Source organism: Mus caroli, unplaced genomic scaffold (genome assembly GCF_978045245.1).
Source record: "Mus caroli unplaced genomic scaffold, Mus_caroli_1 scaffold_2, whole genome shotgun sequence".
NCBI classification, from domain to species: Eukaryota; Metazoa; Chordata; class Mammalia; order Rodentia; family Muridae; genus Mus; species Mus caroli.
Window position 1 is genome coordinate 46,953,667 of NW_028227257.1, and position 18,097 is coordinate 46,971,763.

The 18,097-nt window shown below is 40.9% G+C and overlaps 1 protein-coding gene across 3 annotated transcripts in view; it reads left to right on the forward strand.

The window, feature by feature from the left end:
- The window catches only part of Fermt1 (FERM domain containing kindlin 1), a 47,034-nt gene that overhangs the window by 13,124 nt on the left and 15,813 nt on the right, over positions 1 to 18,097 (forward strand). For all 3 annotated transcript variants that reach the window (XM_085833902.1, XM_021150110.3, XM_021150117.3), the window contains 3 exons: positions 10,401 to 10,508; positions 11,105 to 11,236; positions 13,521 to 13,570. In XM_085833902.1, coding sequence (XP_085690028.1) covers positions 10,401 to 10,508; positions 11,105 to 11,236; positions 13,521 to 13,570 — 290 coding nt within the window. The remainder of the gene's footprint in view (positions 1 to 10,400; positions 10,509 to 11,104; positions 11,237 to 13,520; positions 13,571 to 18,097) is intronic.

The following is an 18,097-nucleotide window of genomic DNA, read 5'->3' on the forward strand; positions in this document are numbered from 1 at the left end:
GTCTCTGCATGGCCAGGCAACCTCCCCACATCAGCCCTATGAAAGGCTTGAGTCTCCTGATCTCCTTCCTTTCTCTCTGATCATTTGTGTGAGGAGCCTGCCTCTACCTTTCTCTGCACTTTTCTCCCCTGCAGCAGCACCTCTGCCTTCTTGGTTGATCTGTAGCTATCTTTCAATGGCTAGTCTCAGTTCTCTGGCTTCCCTACTTAATTTCTTCCAAAAACAAACCAACAACAACAAAAAAAAAAGCAAAAAAAACAAAAACAAAAACAAAAAAATAAATAAAAGACCTTACTCCTTTTCAGTGTGTGTGTGTATGTGTGTGTGTGGTGTGTAAGGCAGATCACTTGGTACTAGATAATCGATTTAGGTGTTCATCCTGGAGAAGACTAATTCTCCTCTCTCAGCAGTCAACTGTGTCATGCTCTGTATCTATGGATGGGGCCCCATGAGACACCCATGACATCCATGGCAGAATGTCAGCTGTTATTAAAATTGTTCAGGTCTTATTGAGGCATCTATTTGTTGAGATTTCATGGGTGTAGCTTCCCTGTCATCTCATAGCAGACTTTCTGGTCATCTGGCTCTTGAAATCTTTCCACCCATGCTTCAGAATGGTCTGAGCCTTAGATGTTGGAATTGGGATGTATCAACTGGGGCCAGCATCTCATAGTCAGTTGTTGTCTGCATTTTGACCTGTTGGGGACTCCTGAAATGGTCTCCATTTGTAGCAAAATAACCTTCTTTGATGAGGGCTAAAAGCTACACTTATCTGTGTGTATAAGGGTAAGTATTTAAAAAGAAGTTAGGAATTATACTGGTCTAGGAAAGTGACAACAGGAGGCTATCCTAGGTTTTCAGTACCAGTATGATTTTTCTCTATTCAGTGAGACTCAAGTCTAGCTAGAGAGCTGTTGGTTACTGCCTAGATGTGAGTGCCACTGTTACACTCAAGATTATCTTGCCATGCTAGTTATTGTTGTGGTTCGTAGATATAGACAGATAAGACTTTTAATTGCTTTTCTTCCTTGGAATTTTGCATAGCACCTTCTGAGACTATAAAAGCAATAACCCAGGAAGAAGGCTTTCTAATCAGGTCTAGCTCATCATCCTCTGAGTCCTATGACTGAAATTTGTGGCGTCATCAACAGGGACTTACCTTAAACTTCTGGAAGGCAACCAAGGGTGACAGATATAACCTATATTACTTAGGAGTCTCTTAGACTCCCTTGACCAACAACCCAAAAAGAGATTTCTCATGACTGTTGCTGGGGTCTTTGTGATTTCATTTTAAGCCTACCCCTAGTTCAACTCCAGTCTTTCCTCATTTAGTTCCCAGACAAACTATGTTGTTGTGTGCTTTCTGTTCTAATAGCCTACCTGAAATGGTTCAAAAAAAACTAGATAAATATGAATAGAAAATATATTCATGCTGTTTTAATTGCTAAGCCAGTATACTGGCTCCATTTTATCTATTCAAATGTTCCCCCATGTGTTAGTTTATTTATTCACTTATTTATCAAGCAACTATTTTTAGAACTAAGCTGCATGCAGGAAATCCAAAACTGTTAGGCATTAAAGCCAACAAACTAAAATGCACAGGTCTGCCACATGAAACAATGAATTGTAGTAAGCAAATTCTTTATCAAAGGGACATAGCGTTTTATAAAAAAGAAAGAAAGAACCAGTATATGTTTGGTATAGGAGCTGTGTGGTGATGTGTGTGGGTGGGTGCTTCTGATGGCCCTTGCTGAGGCATCCCTTCCCCCTGAGGTACCAGCCCTACCATGGATATAGTATGGAATAGAGTTTATTTAGGGCATGGAGAGGGGCGTTGAGGAGAGAGTAGAGATAGAGAAAGGCAGAGAGATAGGGAAAGAAGAAGAAAGAGAAAAAAAGAGAGAGTGTGTATGCAGAGGAGAGGTCAACCAGGAACACATGGAGAGAGGAGGGAGGAGAGAAAGAACAGAGAGGGTAAGAAAGCAAGAGGGTAAAAGAGTCAGGAGAGGGCAAGCAGCCCCTTCTATAGTGAGTCAGGCAAACCTGGCTGTTGCCAGGTAACTGTGGGGTGGAGCCTAGAAGGAATGCTAACAATGTGTTCTTTTTGTTGTTGTTGTTGTTGTTGTTGTTGTTATACTGAACAAATAATAAAACCCAGTATAGATCTCACAAGTCATTGTAAGTCAAAATGCAAACTCGTCTAGCCTCTGTGGAAAGCGATATCTATCAAAATTACAACTCTACTTTGACCTGCAAATCTATTTATAGCACAGTGGTACTTATGTAACTTTATATATTACTATTATAGGCTATTACTGTGTAATTAGTTTTAAAATTAGTTTTTAGGTGGAAAACACCTAAATGTCCATCAATAGAGAATTGCTTAAGTATATTATGATACATTTATACCATACTGTTGCTAAAAAGCATGAGTCAGCTCATTTGTTTTCTTGTGAGCACTTTTAAATATGTTTAAAACATGAATTAAGAAAAGAAACTTTCTTTTCTAGCTCTGACAGTCCACACTATCTTCAAGTTTTGTAAGCAATAAGAACTTTAGAGGACCCCAGGGTAGTGACCTCCATTCCCAGCAGTCAGAGAACCTTGTGGTCAGATTAAACAGTAAACTTTCTTATGAACATGGAAACGGTGATACAGGTTTATTGCCCTGTGTATGTCATGGTTGGCGTGTGGGGAAAGCATTCGCTGAGCTAATGAGACAGACAGAAAAAGGAATGTGCATAACAGAGATGGCAGAATCCATCCATGCCCTCCAAGGTGTGAGGTTCTAGCTTTAGTCAACCAGGAGAGAGAAAAATGAAAGCTAAGCATTAACCCGGGTAGCCCATACCCAGTGTCCTGGTTGTTACTGCTGCTGTGCTGAAACACCATGACCAAAGCAACTTGGGGAGGAAAGGGTTTATTTGGCTTATTCTTCCATATCACTGTTCATCAAAGGAAGTCGGTGTGGGAACTCACATAGAGGATCATAGAGGCAAGAGATGAAACTGAAGCCATGGAGGGGCCTCATGGTATGCTCAAACTTTCTTAGAGAATCCAGGACCACCAGCCCAGGCATGGCACCACTCATAATTGACTGGGCCCTCTCCCATTAATCACTAATTAAGAAAATGCCCTACAGGCTTGCCTCCAGTCCAACAGAGGTGTTCTCTCAATAAGGCTCCTTCCTCTCTGACGACTTTAGTTTGTGTCAAGTTGACATAAAACTATCCAGCATATCCACTGATAAGAGAGTTGTTCCTAAATCAGTGGAGAAGAGATCAAAGTATTGCTGTTAATGACCTACACTTAATGCCTCAGCACTTGCATGGGAAAACCGGCCTCTGAGAGGGAAACCTCAAAGCCAGGCAGAACCAATAGTCTCTGGACAGCTCTGGGACAGGGTTTGGCCAGCACTGAGCCCTTATTCTGGATCCAATGGATCTCCTGCTGTTAACTTATAGCGCAGATGATTGTAGTTTAATGTATCTTACACACCATTATTTTATTTGGCTTGTGGAGCATGTATACATGTTCAGGCGTGGGATCTTTTATTATACTTTTAAAATCTTTATTAACTGCTCTGAAGAAAGCCTGGCTGGACAGCCTATCCCACAGAGATCCTTAAGTACTAGTGCCTAGATAGACAAGGACAAAGGGGCTGACAAACATCTAGGTTGACCTTGATGGTCAAATGTTAAGTTTTGACTGTTTTGACATCACTATTTAGATTTTGTCTATAATCTATGAATTCAAGCAGGATTTGTGTGTGTGTATGTGGTGTGTGTGTGTGTGTGTGTGTGTGTGTGTGTGTGTAGTGTGTGTGTGTGTGTGTGTGTGTTAGTGTGTGTGTGTGTGTTAGTGTGTGTGTGTGTGTGTGTGTGTGTGTGTGTGTGTGTGTGTGTGTGTGTGGTGTGGTAGTGCCCGCATGTTTTTTTTGTTTATTTTTGAGAGGAGTCTGTCTATATTGCCCAGGCTAAGTGCTATGCTCAAATGATTCTCCTGCTTCAGGCTCCCCTATATCTGAAATGATAAGCCTATGCCATCTCACCTAGATTCATGTTTACTATACATGTGAATTTCTTTTAGTTGCAAAGTCTTGATTGAACAATAATTTATGTACTATAAAACTCATTCTCTGGAAGTCAGGGGTCATGGCACATGGCTGTAATTCCAGTATGGAATGACTTGCCTACTCACCATTATCATCAGGGCTATTCACTGGTTTGGGCTTGCTTCACTTTTAGACCCTCCCTATTGCCTCTGTTCTTAACAGGCATAAGATTAATACATAAGGAAAAATAAGCCAGTGCTAACCAGCTCATAAGGAGTCTACTGAGGTCCTCTGAGTATGTTCCATTCTTCCTTCATGTTTTCTTTATTGATTTTTATTTCTTATAAGTATATAGTATAATGTATAGCTATTGTTATTGTTTTTCAAATAGGCCTGGAGACGTGGCTCAGTGATTAAGACTGCTTGCTGCACAACCCTGAGGACCTGAGTTTAGATCCTAGCACCCAAGTAGCTAACTAGGCATGGTCTCACATGGGCCTGTAACTCCAGAACTGAGGCGGGAAGAAGACACAGGGGTGAGACTGAGGCCTTCTGGATGCCAGCCAAGCTGGAAAACTATGAACTCTGTGTTCAGGGAGAAGGCTTGCCTCAAAGGAATAGGCAGAGGGTGATGGAAGAGGATACTAACACAGTCCTCTGGCCTACTTTCACATGCCTACATGAATACATGTCCATACTGCACACAAGCACACACCACATTCACACGAGCAAGAGGAGAGAGAGAGAGAGAGAGAGAGAGAGAAATTAGAAAAGTATTTCCTAAAAACAGAACAAAACTTAACATAGAAACTGTGATTTAATGAGACTAGAATCTTGGTCTTACAAGCTGAAGAGTCTGTGATGTCGTTTTACACAGTATTGTGGATGTACCTATGCCACTAAACTGTACATCTTAAATGGTCAAGATAGGTTTTGTTAAACATATTCTACGACAATTGAGATTACTTTTAAGTCAAATGCAAAGAAGAGTTATTTAGAATAAAAAATAGTGTTTAATGAATGAATAAACTCTGAGAAGTCTCGTGTGCATATATATGAATGGTGTTAAAGGAGATCTTGCCATTTGCCATAACACAGATGGGTCTGGAAGATGGGTCTGGAAGACACATATGTGCCAGGGGCCAGCCTTGGCAGTTCTTCTCTTTGTTTGGTTCTTCTTGAAGCAGTGAAGGGGGAAGAGCATTGAAGGGGTGAGACTTGGCCTTACTAGATATTTAGGGTTGCTGTATAATAATAAAACACTTACCTGCCTTAAATCTAAGTCACTTTGCTGAGGTAGCTGACCTGCCTGTCTGAGTTCCTCTGAGGCCAGAAACTGTGTAGCACCTCATCATAAAACAGCAGGGGATAAATGAAAAGGCTCCCTGCTGGTGCTCCTTTGTCTAGTGAATCTGCCAGATGTCTCTCTGGATAAACTTGTTAACCCTTTATGAACCAGAAAGGAACAAAAGAAAAAGAATTAAAATGCTATATACAGGCAAATACACACAAACACATATAACTTCAAACATTCATACACTCACACTCTTGGCCAAACCCAAACATCTGTCACAATTCCACAAGTATTCATGCATGCTTACACATATACACATTTATCTACACATAAACATATAGACAAACTGACATATACATCTGGATGGATGGGTGGATGGATGGATGGATGGATGGATGGATGGATGGATGGGGCAAAACTCCCCAAGCCAAACTGTTCAACCAACAACTTTATTTCTTTTATCTGGTCTTTTATACCTCCTTAGAGAAAAAGTTCTTTAGAAAATTGTCACAAAGATAAAATGTTTCATAGAGTGGGAGTTACAGAAAGGTGTTGATATTAAGTTCAAAGCAATGCTTCACTATAATATATCCATGAAAAGTTCAAAGCAACAGTTTTTACATGGTCTTGCCTTCTCATGGCTCACACCTGTGACTTTATCCTTGGACCTAAATGTTTTCCCTTGAACATAAAATTGTTCCAAGTCTATTTCTCTTTGAAATGTAACTTAAAAAGCTCATTATATTTCCTATTATGTCGCCTTTACTTACTATTCTGAGGAGTGGGCACATTCTATTTTTTATTCTAACTTTATTATATGTTTCTAATAACTAAGACCATCTCTAAAAACTTTCTTCCTAAAATTATTTGAATCAAATCAGGAATTCTATAGAATTATTATCTATTTGTCTATATAGCATCACTAGAAGATAGTACATCTTCGTTGCAGAGATCTACTCAAAATTGAGTGTGCTAATACCTAGTGAGAGTTATATATTTACCAATAACAAGAAAAGCATATTAATAGCAGGAGTCTTTCCTACAATGAATTTCTCCTGGTCCTTGCCAAAGCTGCAGTAACAAGGTGTGTAACAATGGTGTGCTGGTTTTGGGTAGATAGGCAATAGGGAGATATAGGTCAAAGGGTAGAAAGTGGCAGATGACAGATGAATAATTCTGGAGTGTTCATGCAGGGCATAGGGACTATGGGCAATATGCATGTGCATATTACAAATTTAACTGCTCTTTCCACACACAAATCCATATTATAATCCATATTATACCATTGTTTCTTGTTGAAAATCCTAAATACACACAAAAAATATACACATCAAACTCATTTCAAAAGAACAGAGAAGAGAATCATCTGTTGCTATGCCCTTTCTCCTAAAGGCAGCCTCAATTTCATGGTTAACCATCCTTGAAGATTCTTCACCCATGTTTATTAGCCTATATTTTATCAGATTTCCAGGGCCTTGTATTCCCTGAATAGATTGGAGATTTTCCATGCTTTGAGTTTGCTGCTTTTTGCCTTATTGGAGCTGTCTTTCATGTCAATATATAGTCTAATTTGCTCTTTTATCAACTGAAACATAATCAAAGAAAGGCTGACCCATACACTGATAAACTGTCAGGACCCAAATGTGGCAAACATTCATACCAGTGTCTCTGGTGAGTTCCTGCATTTCTGTCTAAATACTCATCAAAGTGCAATAGGATATTAAGAGGTGTGTCTAGATCGCCTTCCTAATGACCATGCCTGCCAGGAGTACCAGCTACTCTTCAATCCACACCATCAGACACCATCAAACAGGCCAGTCTGAAAGAGCAGTATCTCTGTCATCTTGTTTTAGTTAGAATTCTCTAATTGGTGATAAGGCTGGACATCTTTTCCAGTGTTTAAATGGCCATCTGGTCTTCTCTGTGAGACACCTGATTATGTTTATTCTGTATCCTTGTGGACTCTCTGATTTTTATACTCATTCATGGGAATGGTTTGTATTCATGGATATTATCTTTTTTATTTATTGAAATACATTCTTTCAGACTTTATCTTATAATGTTTAAAGGGTATTTTTCATTGTAAATGCTTAATTTTATGTGTCAAGTCTACTTTATACACCATAACTTTTAGGCATCTTGTCTTATGGAAAAATCTCCTCCCCAGGAGTGAGGTTCAATAGTAGAGAATGCTCTTAGCATGTGCCAGGTTCCAGGTTCCATCTCAAAACCAAAAAGAGAGAATAAAAACAAGAAGAAGAGGAGAAGGAGGAAAGGGGAGAAAGGAGGAGAAACAGAAGGCTCCCTCCACTCATTTAAAGACCACATAATCACCCACACAATATGTACAGTGTAGCGTTTTCTTATGTATTCACAGAATTGTTTAACCATAACCTCTGTCAACTTTCGAAACATTCCATGACCCCATAAGAAGGCCTGTACCCCATTAGCAAGCACTCCTGATCACCACGCAATCCTCCCAGCCTCAGGCAAGAACCTAATCTCTTTATGGATTTGCCTATTTTGGGTGAGGACTTCATTCCTTCAATAAGGTACTTGCCTGGCACTGACTTCTCATGCCAGCACCACAGGAAGCTTTATGTGGCGGTTCATCTCTGTGATCCCAGTTCTCACACTTGGAAGCTGAAAGCAAGAGGATCAGGAGTTCACGGTCATCCACAAACACATGGAGAGTTCCAAGCCAGCCTGAGCTACATGAGACCCTGACTCAAAAAAGGGTTTTTAAGGAACAGGTAGAATTATAGAGCATGAAGAACTTTGTGACTAATTTGTTTCACATAGTATGTTTTCAAAGTTCATCTATACTGAAGTATGTATAATTATTTCATTTTATTACCAAATAATATTCTATTATGTTATATACTATGTATATTCATTAGTTCATCAAAGAATATCTGAATTATGTCCATATTTGACTATTGTTAGTAATGGTATGATCATTTATGCACAAATTTTGAATTTTTTATTCTTTAAAGTGGACATAATATTCATTTGCCATGGTCATAAGTGGTAACTTGGTGCTACGAGCACATTTATAGTTTTGTGCAAATATTATTAATGTCCATTTCCAAAACATTCCTTATCATCCCTAACTGCTATTCATTAAATAACAGCTTTCTTCTTCTCCTCCCCTAAGCCCCTGGTAATGACAGAATCCTTTACTTCTGATTTTCTTGATGGATGAATCTGCCTAACCTAGGTGGTATGTATAACCACCATCATGCAACATTTTTCCTTAGAGCCTGTCTCAAGCATTTCATCTTTGGGAATCATCCATGTAACAACATGAATCAGAATCCCCTTCCCTTTAAAGCCAAATATCAGCAGGGCAGTGGTGGCGCACACCTTTAATCCCAGCACTTGGAAGGCAAACAGATCTCTGTGAGTTCAAGGTCAGCCTGGTCTACAAAGGAGATCCAGGACAGCCAGGGCTACACAGAAACCCTATCTCAAAAAACAAAAATAAACAAACAAAAGCCAAATATCTACTGTTTTTCAATACTTGTGACAAAACACCATGGCCAGGACATTTTATAGAAGAAAGAGATTGTTGAGGGCCTACAATTTTAAAGGATGAGTCTATGCTCATCATGTGGGGGTTCACCTGACCATCTAGCTCCACCTGTGTGGCTAGCTGTACCTTTCAAGCCTATAGTCATGTCTGTCTCCCTTCATGTCTCCCAGCAGAAATGCCTTCCTCTATCTTCTTCCCAGAGTTCTTTTCTCCCTCCCAGGAAGTCATGCCTTCCACTTCCTGCCCAGCTAACTGTCCATCAGATTTTTATTAAAGCCAATCAGAGAATTCCTTAGGTAGGTGAAAAAGGACAACTTCACACAGTGCACACCCAAAAGGCATGGTGCTGCAGAGAGAGAGAGAGAGAGAGTTATCTGGGAATGGCATAGGCTTTGAAACTTCAAATTCCACCCCCCAGTGACACACCTCCTCCAAAGAGGTTGCCCCTCCTAATCCTTCACAAACAGTTCCACCGTCTGGGGACTAAGTAGTCAAATATAAGCCCATGAGAGCCATTCTTACTCAAACGACCACACGAAATAAATAACATTCCATGATGTGCATGTACTGTCTTTGGTTCATCTTGTTCATTGATTTTCATTGACATTCATGTTGGTTCAACATTTGGGCTGCTGTGGATAATGTTTCTGTGAATAAGTCCAGTCTGAGTTCTCACTCTCAGCTTTCTAAAGGAGTCGAATTGCTGGCTCCTAGTTTCTGGTTTCTCTGTCCCACGTTAGAGCCAGCTGTAGACTCCTGTTCTGCCTGCACCACATCCTCACCACCCCGGTTCCTGCCTGGTTTTCAGATTGGATTCATTCCAGTGGTATTGGTTGAACCACACTGAGCGTCTCTATTTTAAATTCTTTAATCTATTTGTCAGATCAAGTGAAGTGGTGTTAGTTTTTTCTTGTTTGGGATTTTTGTTCCCTGGATACCCATGCACTTCCCACACTGTATATAATGTTTTTACTTCCTAGCAAATACATGTGCATTAGTAATTGCTGCCCATCATAAACCAATGCCATGCTGCTGTGGTTACTGTGTTTCGTTTCTGGTGTGTCTCTTTCAATGTGGTTCTTTCTCATGGTTGTCCTGACAATACTTAAATAATGCTTCCTCTAGTTTACTTTAACAATTGGTGTAAAGTTCCATTTAAAAATACCCTGTCATAGTCTTCTTGGGTTGGGAGAGTTTGAAGATCAGCTTCATCTTTGACTACCTATTATCTAGTGCCTGTTTTTACTGTCAATAGGAACGTGATACCTGAGCTAGATCGATTTGGCTGTTTGAAGAAGCTTTGACAAACATTTAGGGGAAGTTCCTTCTGACCTCATGCGTCAAAAGAAGCAGTGAGCAGGGGGAAGATAGTAAATTCCTTGCAGTTACTTGAGCTAGACTTTAGAGCATGTGATTCACAGATTGTCCTCAGTTATTCAAGGACGTTGGTGCTGTGGAATATAAATAGAATAAATAGCCCACACACCTCACACATATACCTCCTTTTCTTCCTCTAGTATGACGCTGTCAGAATAAACCAACTCTACGAGCAAGCCAGGTGGGCGGTTCTCTTGGAGGAAATCGACTGCACAGAAGAAGAAATGTTGATCTTCGCAGCCCTGCAGGTTATGGGATGTCTGCAGTTTTTTCTGGGATGGGGCAAGAATTTTAGTTTGTTCTGGTTAAAGCATTCTGTTTGTTTCTCTGAGGAAAGAAGTGAAAATTAGGAGAGTAAGTTTCCATGTAAAATGTTCCTTGCCATCTACTCGTGTGCACATACTGTATAAAGCAACTATTCTACAGCTCCTGTCACTAACCTCCAGGCACAGAGGCAGAACTAGGATTGACCACAACTAATGCTAAATCTCACAATTAATTAGTTTAGTTAGATGTTATTTCCCTGCACAGACAGACTTCCTTACAGGAGGCATTCAGGATTTAAGGGAAATTCTCCTCAAAAAAAGAAGAGATGACCAATGGTCCATTTGTGGCTGTAACATTTCTAAAACCTCTGTCTTGAGCAAGGTGAGGTAGAGCACACCTGTAATCCCACCATTCAGGAGAACTGAGGCAGGAGGATCATAAGTTCAAGAGCAGTTTAGGCTACCTAGAGCGTTTGAGACTAGTCTGAACAGTCTAGAACCTTTAACAAGATTCTGTCTCAAGAACATACACTAATTTAGGTAACTAAATGAAAATAAAACCTCTGTTTTTGTTTTAGTATCACATCAGCAAGCTGTCCCTGTGTGCTGAAATACAGGACTTTGCAACCAAGTCTGAGGTTGACGAGGTAGAAGCAGCATTGTCTAGTTTGGAAGTGACCCTGGAAGGCGGGAAGGCCGACAACACTTTGGTATGAATGCTTCTGTTAACTCAAAATTTGTTTTGCAAGTGCAGATTGGAGCGAAGAGAAAATGTCTTCCAAAAAGAAAAGTATGCTGCTCGTGTGACAAGCTTAAAATTAGCAAGGACTGGCTTCTCTTGGGTTAGCTCTACAAGGGACCATTAGGAGAATTTTATCACCATCAATGGAAGCTGTTGTATTGCATTTCTTCCTGGGGATCTGTTGACACTGTATGTTGTGAAATTACAATGGGCTCCACTACACTAGCAAGGGACATGGAGTTGGTCCTCTAAGTCTAGAAAGAGCCATACAGCCTATGGCTCGGGACACCTAGGAGGATGAAGAAAAGGCTTTAAGAGTCTTGGTGTCTGGTCATATGTTGCCACTGAGTACGGATGACAGAGAAGATGGCCTTTCTCTAGGACAATGGTTCTCAACCTATGGGTTGTGACCTCTGTTGGGGATTCAATGACTCTTTCACGTTTGTCACATCTCAGAGATTCTGCTTATCAGTTTTTTACATTACAATTTTACACTACAATTACATTGTAGCAGCAAAACTACAGTTAGAAAGAAACAACAAAAATAATTTTATGGCTGGGGGTCATCACAACATGAGGAAGTTTATTAAAGGGTCCCCAGCATTAAGAAGGTTTTAGGATTTCATCAAACTCTCCTAAACATTTTTTTTTTAATTTCAGAGACTAAAACCCTCCAGTTACACCTTAAAAAACTGGTTACCACTCTTGACCCTCACCCCAGTGACTGGATGAAGCCCTGCATTGGCAATGCCCCACTGGTTTGAGGCATTCTTTCACTGAGCACTCTTTTGTTTTAACTTCTTCAACCAAGGGAATAATTACTGGTTTAATCACACCAGTCTAAGCAGTGGGTCCACTGAAATTGGAGCTAACCGAGTCGCCACATTCTTATTCATTCACTGTGCATCCTCTTATCAGTAACTGCCTTAAAATGGTTTCTCAGGAGAGCAAACACTTAATACACAAAGCAGAGCCCTGCCCAACAGGGGCTGAAGCTCCTTTTGCCTGCCACCTCGATGGACTATGCAACAGGAAGTTAATCTTTCTTAGAACAAATGGGAAATTCCCTCCTTCCCTCAGTAGCTTTGTAGGCTGCAGAGAGCCAGCAACCGCCACCTCAGAGCGAACTTTGAACCAGGTGCCTTCCAGGTTTAATCAGTGACCTGGATGTTTCTTAGAGTCGCCCACTTTAACTTAAAAGTTACAAAAGATATATGTTCATACAGATCTGTTCATACATTAAAGTTATCATTTGTAACTCGTTTTTAACTTGAATGATGTGTAGGTGTAAGAACTATCAATTCTTTTTTTTTTCTCTTCATATTCTTATCCTCACAAAGTAAAAAAAAAAAAAACAAACAAACAAACAAAAAACCACATAGTTAGGATTCTGTCCAAGCTCCACCCCACAGTTACCTGGCAGTAGCCAGGTAAGCCTGGGCCACTATAAAAAAGGCTGCTTGCCCCCTCCTCCCTCTCTTCTTGCCTCTCTCTCTTGCCTCTTACCCTCTTGTTCCCCTCTCTCCCCATTCCCTTTCCCCCTCTCTCCATGACCGACCTCTACTTCTCTACTTTCTCTCTTCTCTCTTTCTCCTCTCTCCTCTCTCCTCTCTCCTCTCTCCTCTCTCCTCTCTCCTCTCTCCTCTCTCCTCTCTCCTCTCTCCTCTCTCCTCTCTCCTCTCTCCTCTCTCCTCTCTCCTCTCTCCTCTCTCCTCTCTCCTCTCTCTCTCTCTCTCTGCCTTTCTCTGCCTCTACTACCCTCCTAACTCCCCTCCCCATGCTCTGAATAAACTCTATTCTATTCTATGCCATCCTGTGGCTGGTCTTCTCAGGGGGAAGGGATGCCTTGGCATGGGCCCACTGAGGCACCCCCTTCCCTCACACCTCACCACACAACCATAGAATATATTCTCATACCTCTTTATCTTTTTATAATCACAACACATACAAATATACATATTAACAAATTAGTATTGTCAACCAAGTCACCATCCATAATTGGGAAACAGGACTTTGTCACCTGCCCAGGGGCCCCTGTATGTTTCCCACTCAGTTTCCACCCCCCCCCCAAATCCCCCAACAATAACTACTGTGGTTTGCATAACTAAGGAACCCAGTTTCTCATTTTATTTCATTTTAATTGATTCAGATTTTAAGTCTGCGGCAAGGGACTGACATGCTGGGTATCACAGGGGTGAACTAGCAGCTCCATCTGTGAAGTTCCTGCTCGTAACTCTCATATTTCTCCTTAGGAGGACATTACTGACATCCCTAAACTCGCAGATTATCTCAAATTATTTAAGTAAGTATCTTGAAAGGGCCAAAGAATGTCCTATAATAGACCCTCCCTCACAAGCGGGGTCTGGATTGGACATAATGGCACAGCAGACAGGTTTGCAGGTCAAAGGTGGGTTCTGTGTTATGGGCTTTGGCCTAAGACAATAGTGGGTTGAACCTTAACTTCCCACCCCATGCCCTGGTCACCTGGAGCGGAGTTTTTATGGCTCTGTGCTTTGGTTTCTTACACTATAAAAGTGGGAGTATCCTTTTCTTAAGCTTGTTGGGAGCATTTGATAAAATGGAGCATTTAAACAATTTAGCACAGTCCCTGGCACGGAGATGCTCACACACCAGTGGTGTAAATGTGAGCAGGTCAGCAAGAGTGAACATGTATGCTGCTCACACATGGGAGGCTCAGGGCTTGACACCCTCGGAGAGCTGTTTAGCAGTGTGAGAATCATTTGTTTCAAGTCCTTTCTTCCTGGGCTTCCAGGGAGGAGTCTCCATTCACCTTCTCGGTGTTGGCCAATCTGCTACTGTTTCTGTTTGCTTTAACGGGTGACTGCCACCTTGGTGATAGTGCCAAGGAGTGCTGGATTGAAAGAAACAATGCAGTCACTGTGTCACTTTATGGTTTATTGACTTTTCTTAATAAACCAATACTTCACTGGGGCAGCTGGCTTTTCAGGGAGCCAGGTGGGGGGAGGGGAATGCAAGTTGCATTTGACAATATAATGATGCAAAGGACTAGCAAAGAGTGAATGGCGAATGGGGTCTATAAGAGAATCAAGGGTCCAAAGACGGTATCTGTCACTGGGTGTCTAGTATTGGGTTGTTCAATTGTGATGATAGGGTGTGACCTGAGGAAACTTCTATGGCATAAGTACCTGTAACTACAATTGATCAGTCTAATAACTCAGACTTTCAGGGGAAAGAGCAATGCGATGTGACAAGTATAGCTTTATAAAACATGCGAAATTGTTTCACAAATAAATATGGTTTTCATAGTCTCTGACTAGAGTATAGCCGGCACTTCATGAAACAAATGAAGACAGCCCCTTCCTGTGTGGTTTAGTGTTTTACAAAGAGATGACATGTTGAATGTGACCTGTAACCTCTTCGGTTCTGCCGCCTGATGGCTTTAGCTGTAACTTATACCCAGAATCACTAAGAGTGTCCTGTGTCTGTTGAATGAACACTACCATTCTACCAAATGTCTCAAGACACCAAATTTATTATCCAGTAACAGTTATGTAGTGTTCCTGGATGAAAGAAATGCAGAAAGGAGAGGGAGAGGTAATGTGAGACAGAGACAGAGAAAAGGGGCAGGGCACTGGGGAGTCAGTAGAGCTGCCTTCCTAGAAGATTGTCCAGAAGGCCCTTCATCTCCCTGGCCTTCCTCTCCTTGTTGATATAAGAACAGTGGACCAATCATCTGAGGATGCCTATTTATTTACAGGGAAGCTCTCTTTTTTTTTTTTTTTTTCTTTTTTTCCTTTCCTAAACAAACTCTGTTGTGCCCACTATTACTGTTGAACAGTGAGCTCCAGGTTCTAGCAATGTGACACTGAATCTAATGCACACCCCAGTCTGCCTATAAGTACACATGAATACCATGTAAAATACTAGATTGCATACATAAAGTGAAGCTGAGAAATTTCGGCTTGAAGAGTCTTAGTTCTACAGACAAAGCCACAGCCAAACAGGAATTGGGTTCTCATGGCCTGGGGCTGGCATCGGCTGGTTTGCTTTGTTTGGTCATTTGTTTTAAGACAGGCTGTTGTATGGCTCTGGCTGACCTGGAACTCACTATGTAGACCAGGGGCTGAAACTCACAGAGATCTGCCTCCCCATGCTGGAGTAAAGGAGGTGCACCATCACCCCTGGCTAGGGCTGGTGTTTTCCTTGCTGTTGTTATTCTTGCACAGACATAATCCATGCCATCTGTGGGGAAAGAGAAAGCCTCTCTGATAGACTGTCAGAGCTTGTGCTTTTAACAGATTAAGATAAACGATAAGGGAATATAAACTGAAGCTGGTTTGGACCACAAGCCCTGGCAATTGTAGCTCTGAAAATGCTTAAAGGGAGACACCCACACACTTCATATGGAAAACAGTGTGAGTTCCCACTAACAATCACAGCTACATGAGCTGACAGGCCATTAGTAATTTTAGATGGTAAAATATTAAGAAACTATCAAGTGAACATGATTACAATCATTAAGTAAATTTAAAAGTAAAAATTATAGCAAAATAAAGTATTATTGAAAGGATCCAAATAGAAATTCTGAAGATGAATGTGTAGCATAGAAATATTAAATTGCTAGAAAAAGATGTGAAGCTGCATAGTGAGAACTTGGCCCAAAATAAAATTTGTAATTCTTTCAGAATATTGACCATCAAACTATTCAATACCATCAAAGAAATCCCAAAAAGGCGTAAATTAAAAATATGACTTGAATATACTAAGAAGAACCAACTTGTAACTACTAGGAGTTCTAGAAAAATAGTTGAAGAAAATGAAACATTCAAAAGAGAATACTTAAGGGTTTTTCATAAATGTTTAAAATAAAAATCCTTCTTCTTCTTCTTTTTGGTTTTGGTTTTTTGAGACAGGGTTTCTCTGTGTAGCCCTGGCTGTCCTGGAACTCACTCTGTAGACCAGGCTGGCCTCGAACTCAGAAATCCGCCTGCCTCTGCCTCCTAAGTGCTGGGCTTAAAGGCGTGCGCCACCATGCCTGGCTTAAAATAAAAATTCTAAATTCGTGGATCCTGGGTCTCTGGCAAGAGAAATCAATAAATCAGCAAATCCTGATAAACCCAACCATTAATAAAGGAAAGTCTTTAATACCAGAGGGAGAAAAGATTGGACTCCCTGCTGGAAGACAGCAGAGAGGTGGCAACCCAGTCATGTCACATGGGTGACCAGTACAGATGGGAAGTGGTCTAGGTAGTGCTGAGAGAGCACTCAGCCAGATCTTTCAAGTCTACTTCCTATAGAATACATATATATGAACAAACACGATCCAAGTAAATCCACCTTTGAGAAAAACAGATTTATAAGTCTTGGCACTACTAGCAAGTGACAACATGTGAACAGGAAACATGACAAAGCTGCAAGGGGCCACCGCTGCTACCAGTGGCACTTTGGAGGAGATCAAATGACTCCATGGGTAGTTAACAGGAATGATGAAGATAAAATGTGTTCACTGAGTTATGTATAGGCAAGCGACCATAGCAAGGGGCTTCAGGAATACACATAGCTACAGGGGTACCATAGCAAGGGACTTCAGTAATACACATAGCTACAGGGGTACCATAGCAAGGAGCTTCAGGAATACTCACACATAGCTATAGGGGTTACTTGATATATTTCAAGAGTCATAAAATATTCTAGGATCTTTGCAATACTTCATAGATAAATGGGGAATGATCATGAAAGCTGGGTTCCCTCCCCCAATAAGACTTCCTAGTAGCTGGAGGGGTAGTGGCACATGCCTTCAATCCCAGTACTTGGGAGGCAGTGGCAAGTGGATCTTTAATTTGAAGGCCAGCCTATTCTACAGAATGATTTCTAGGACAGCCAGAACTATACAGAGAAACTATCTCAAGAAGCCAAAAACAAAACACAACAAAAGAAAGAAAAAAAAAAAAAAAAGGCTGGCTGGCTTCATGTAGGTATTATGTAATGTAATAATGCCTATAGGTGGTATTATGACATTTTGTATTTTTAAAAAATAAGTATCTCAGCCGGGTAGTGGTGGCGCACACCTTTAATCCCAGCACTCGGGAGGCAGAGGCAGGATTTCTGAGTTCGAGGCCAGCCTGGTCTACAGAGTGAGTTCCAGGACAGCCAGGACTACACAGAGAAACCCTGTCTTGAAAAACCAAAAAAAAAGTATCTCAAATTGATGACCCTATGGGCATCGCTGTAAGCCACCACATGCCTCCAAAACAATAAACACATTGATTTCCCCTTGAAGGAACGAACAGTTATGAAATAGTGATAGTATAACTAGCTTTTGAATGATGTAATGTTGTGAAAATATCATTTTTTCTATTTTTTCATATTTTATGTATATGAGTATTTTGTCTGCATGTGTGTGTGCCATGTGTGTGCCTGGTGCCCACAGAGGCCAGGAGAGGGAATGGACCCTATGGAAATAGAGTTACAGATGGTTGTAAACTGCCATGTGGGTGCAATAAGTGCTCTCAACTCTCCAGCCCCCAAAGATAACATTTTTTTAAATATTCTGCAATGTTTCCATGGTTACCCTGTTGCCAATAATCACACATGTATTTAAAAGAGAAATGTTGTAGATCTAAACATCACATTCACAGACGTGGAGGGTAGCATGGTGGTGAGATCTAACCAAGGAGGTGAGCTGATGATGGGAGGATACAGCGATTTGGTATATAAGATTTTTCAAAAGCCCTAGAGGTCTCTGCAGCAGTAATTTGCTAAAAAAATTAACTGTTTGTGCACTAAGGAGAATAGTAATGAGGGAGGTCTGAGGAAACTTTGAGACATTTCAAACACCTATGGGGCA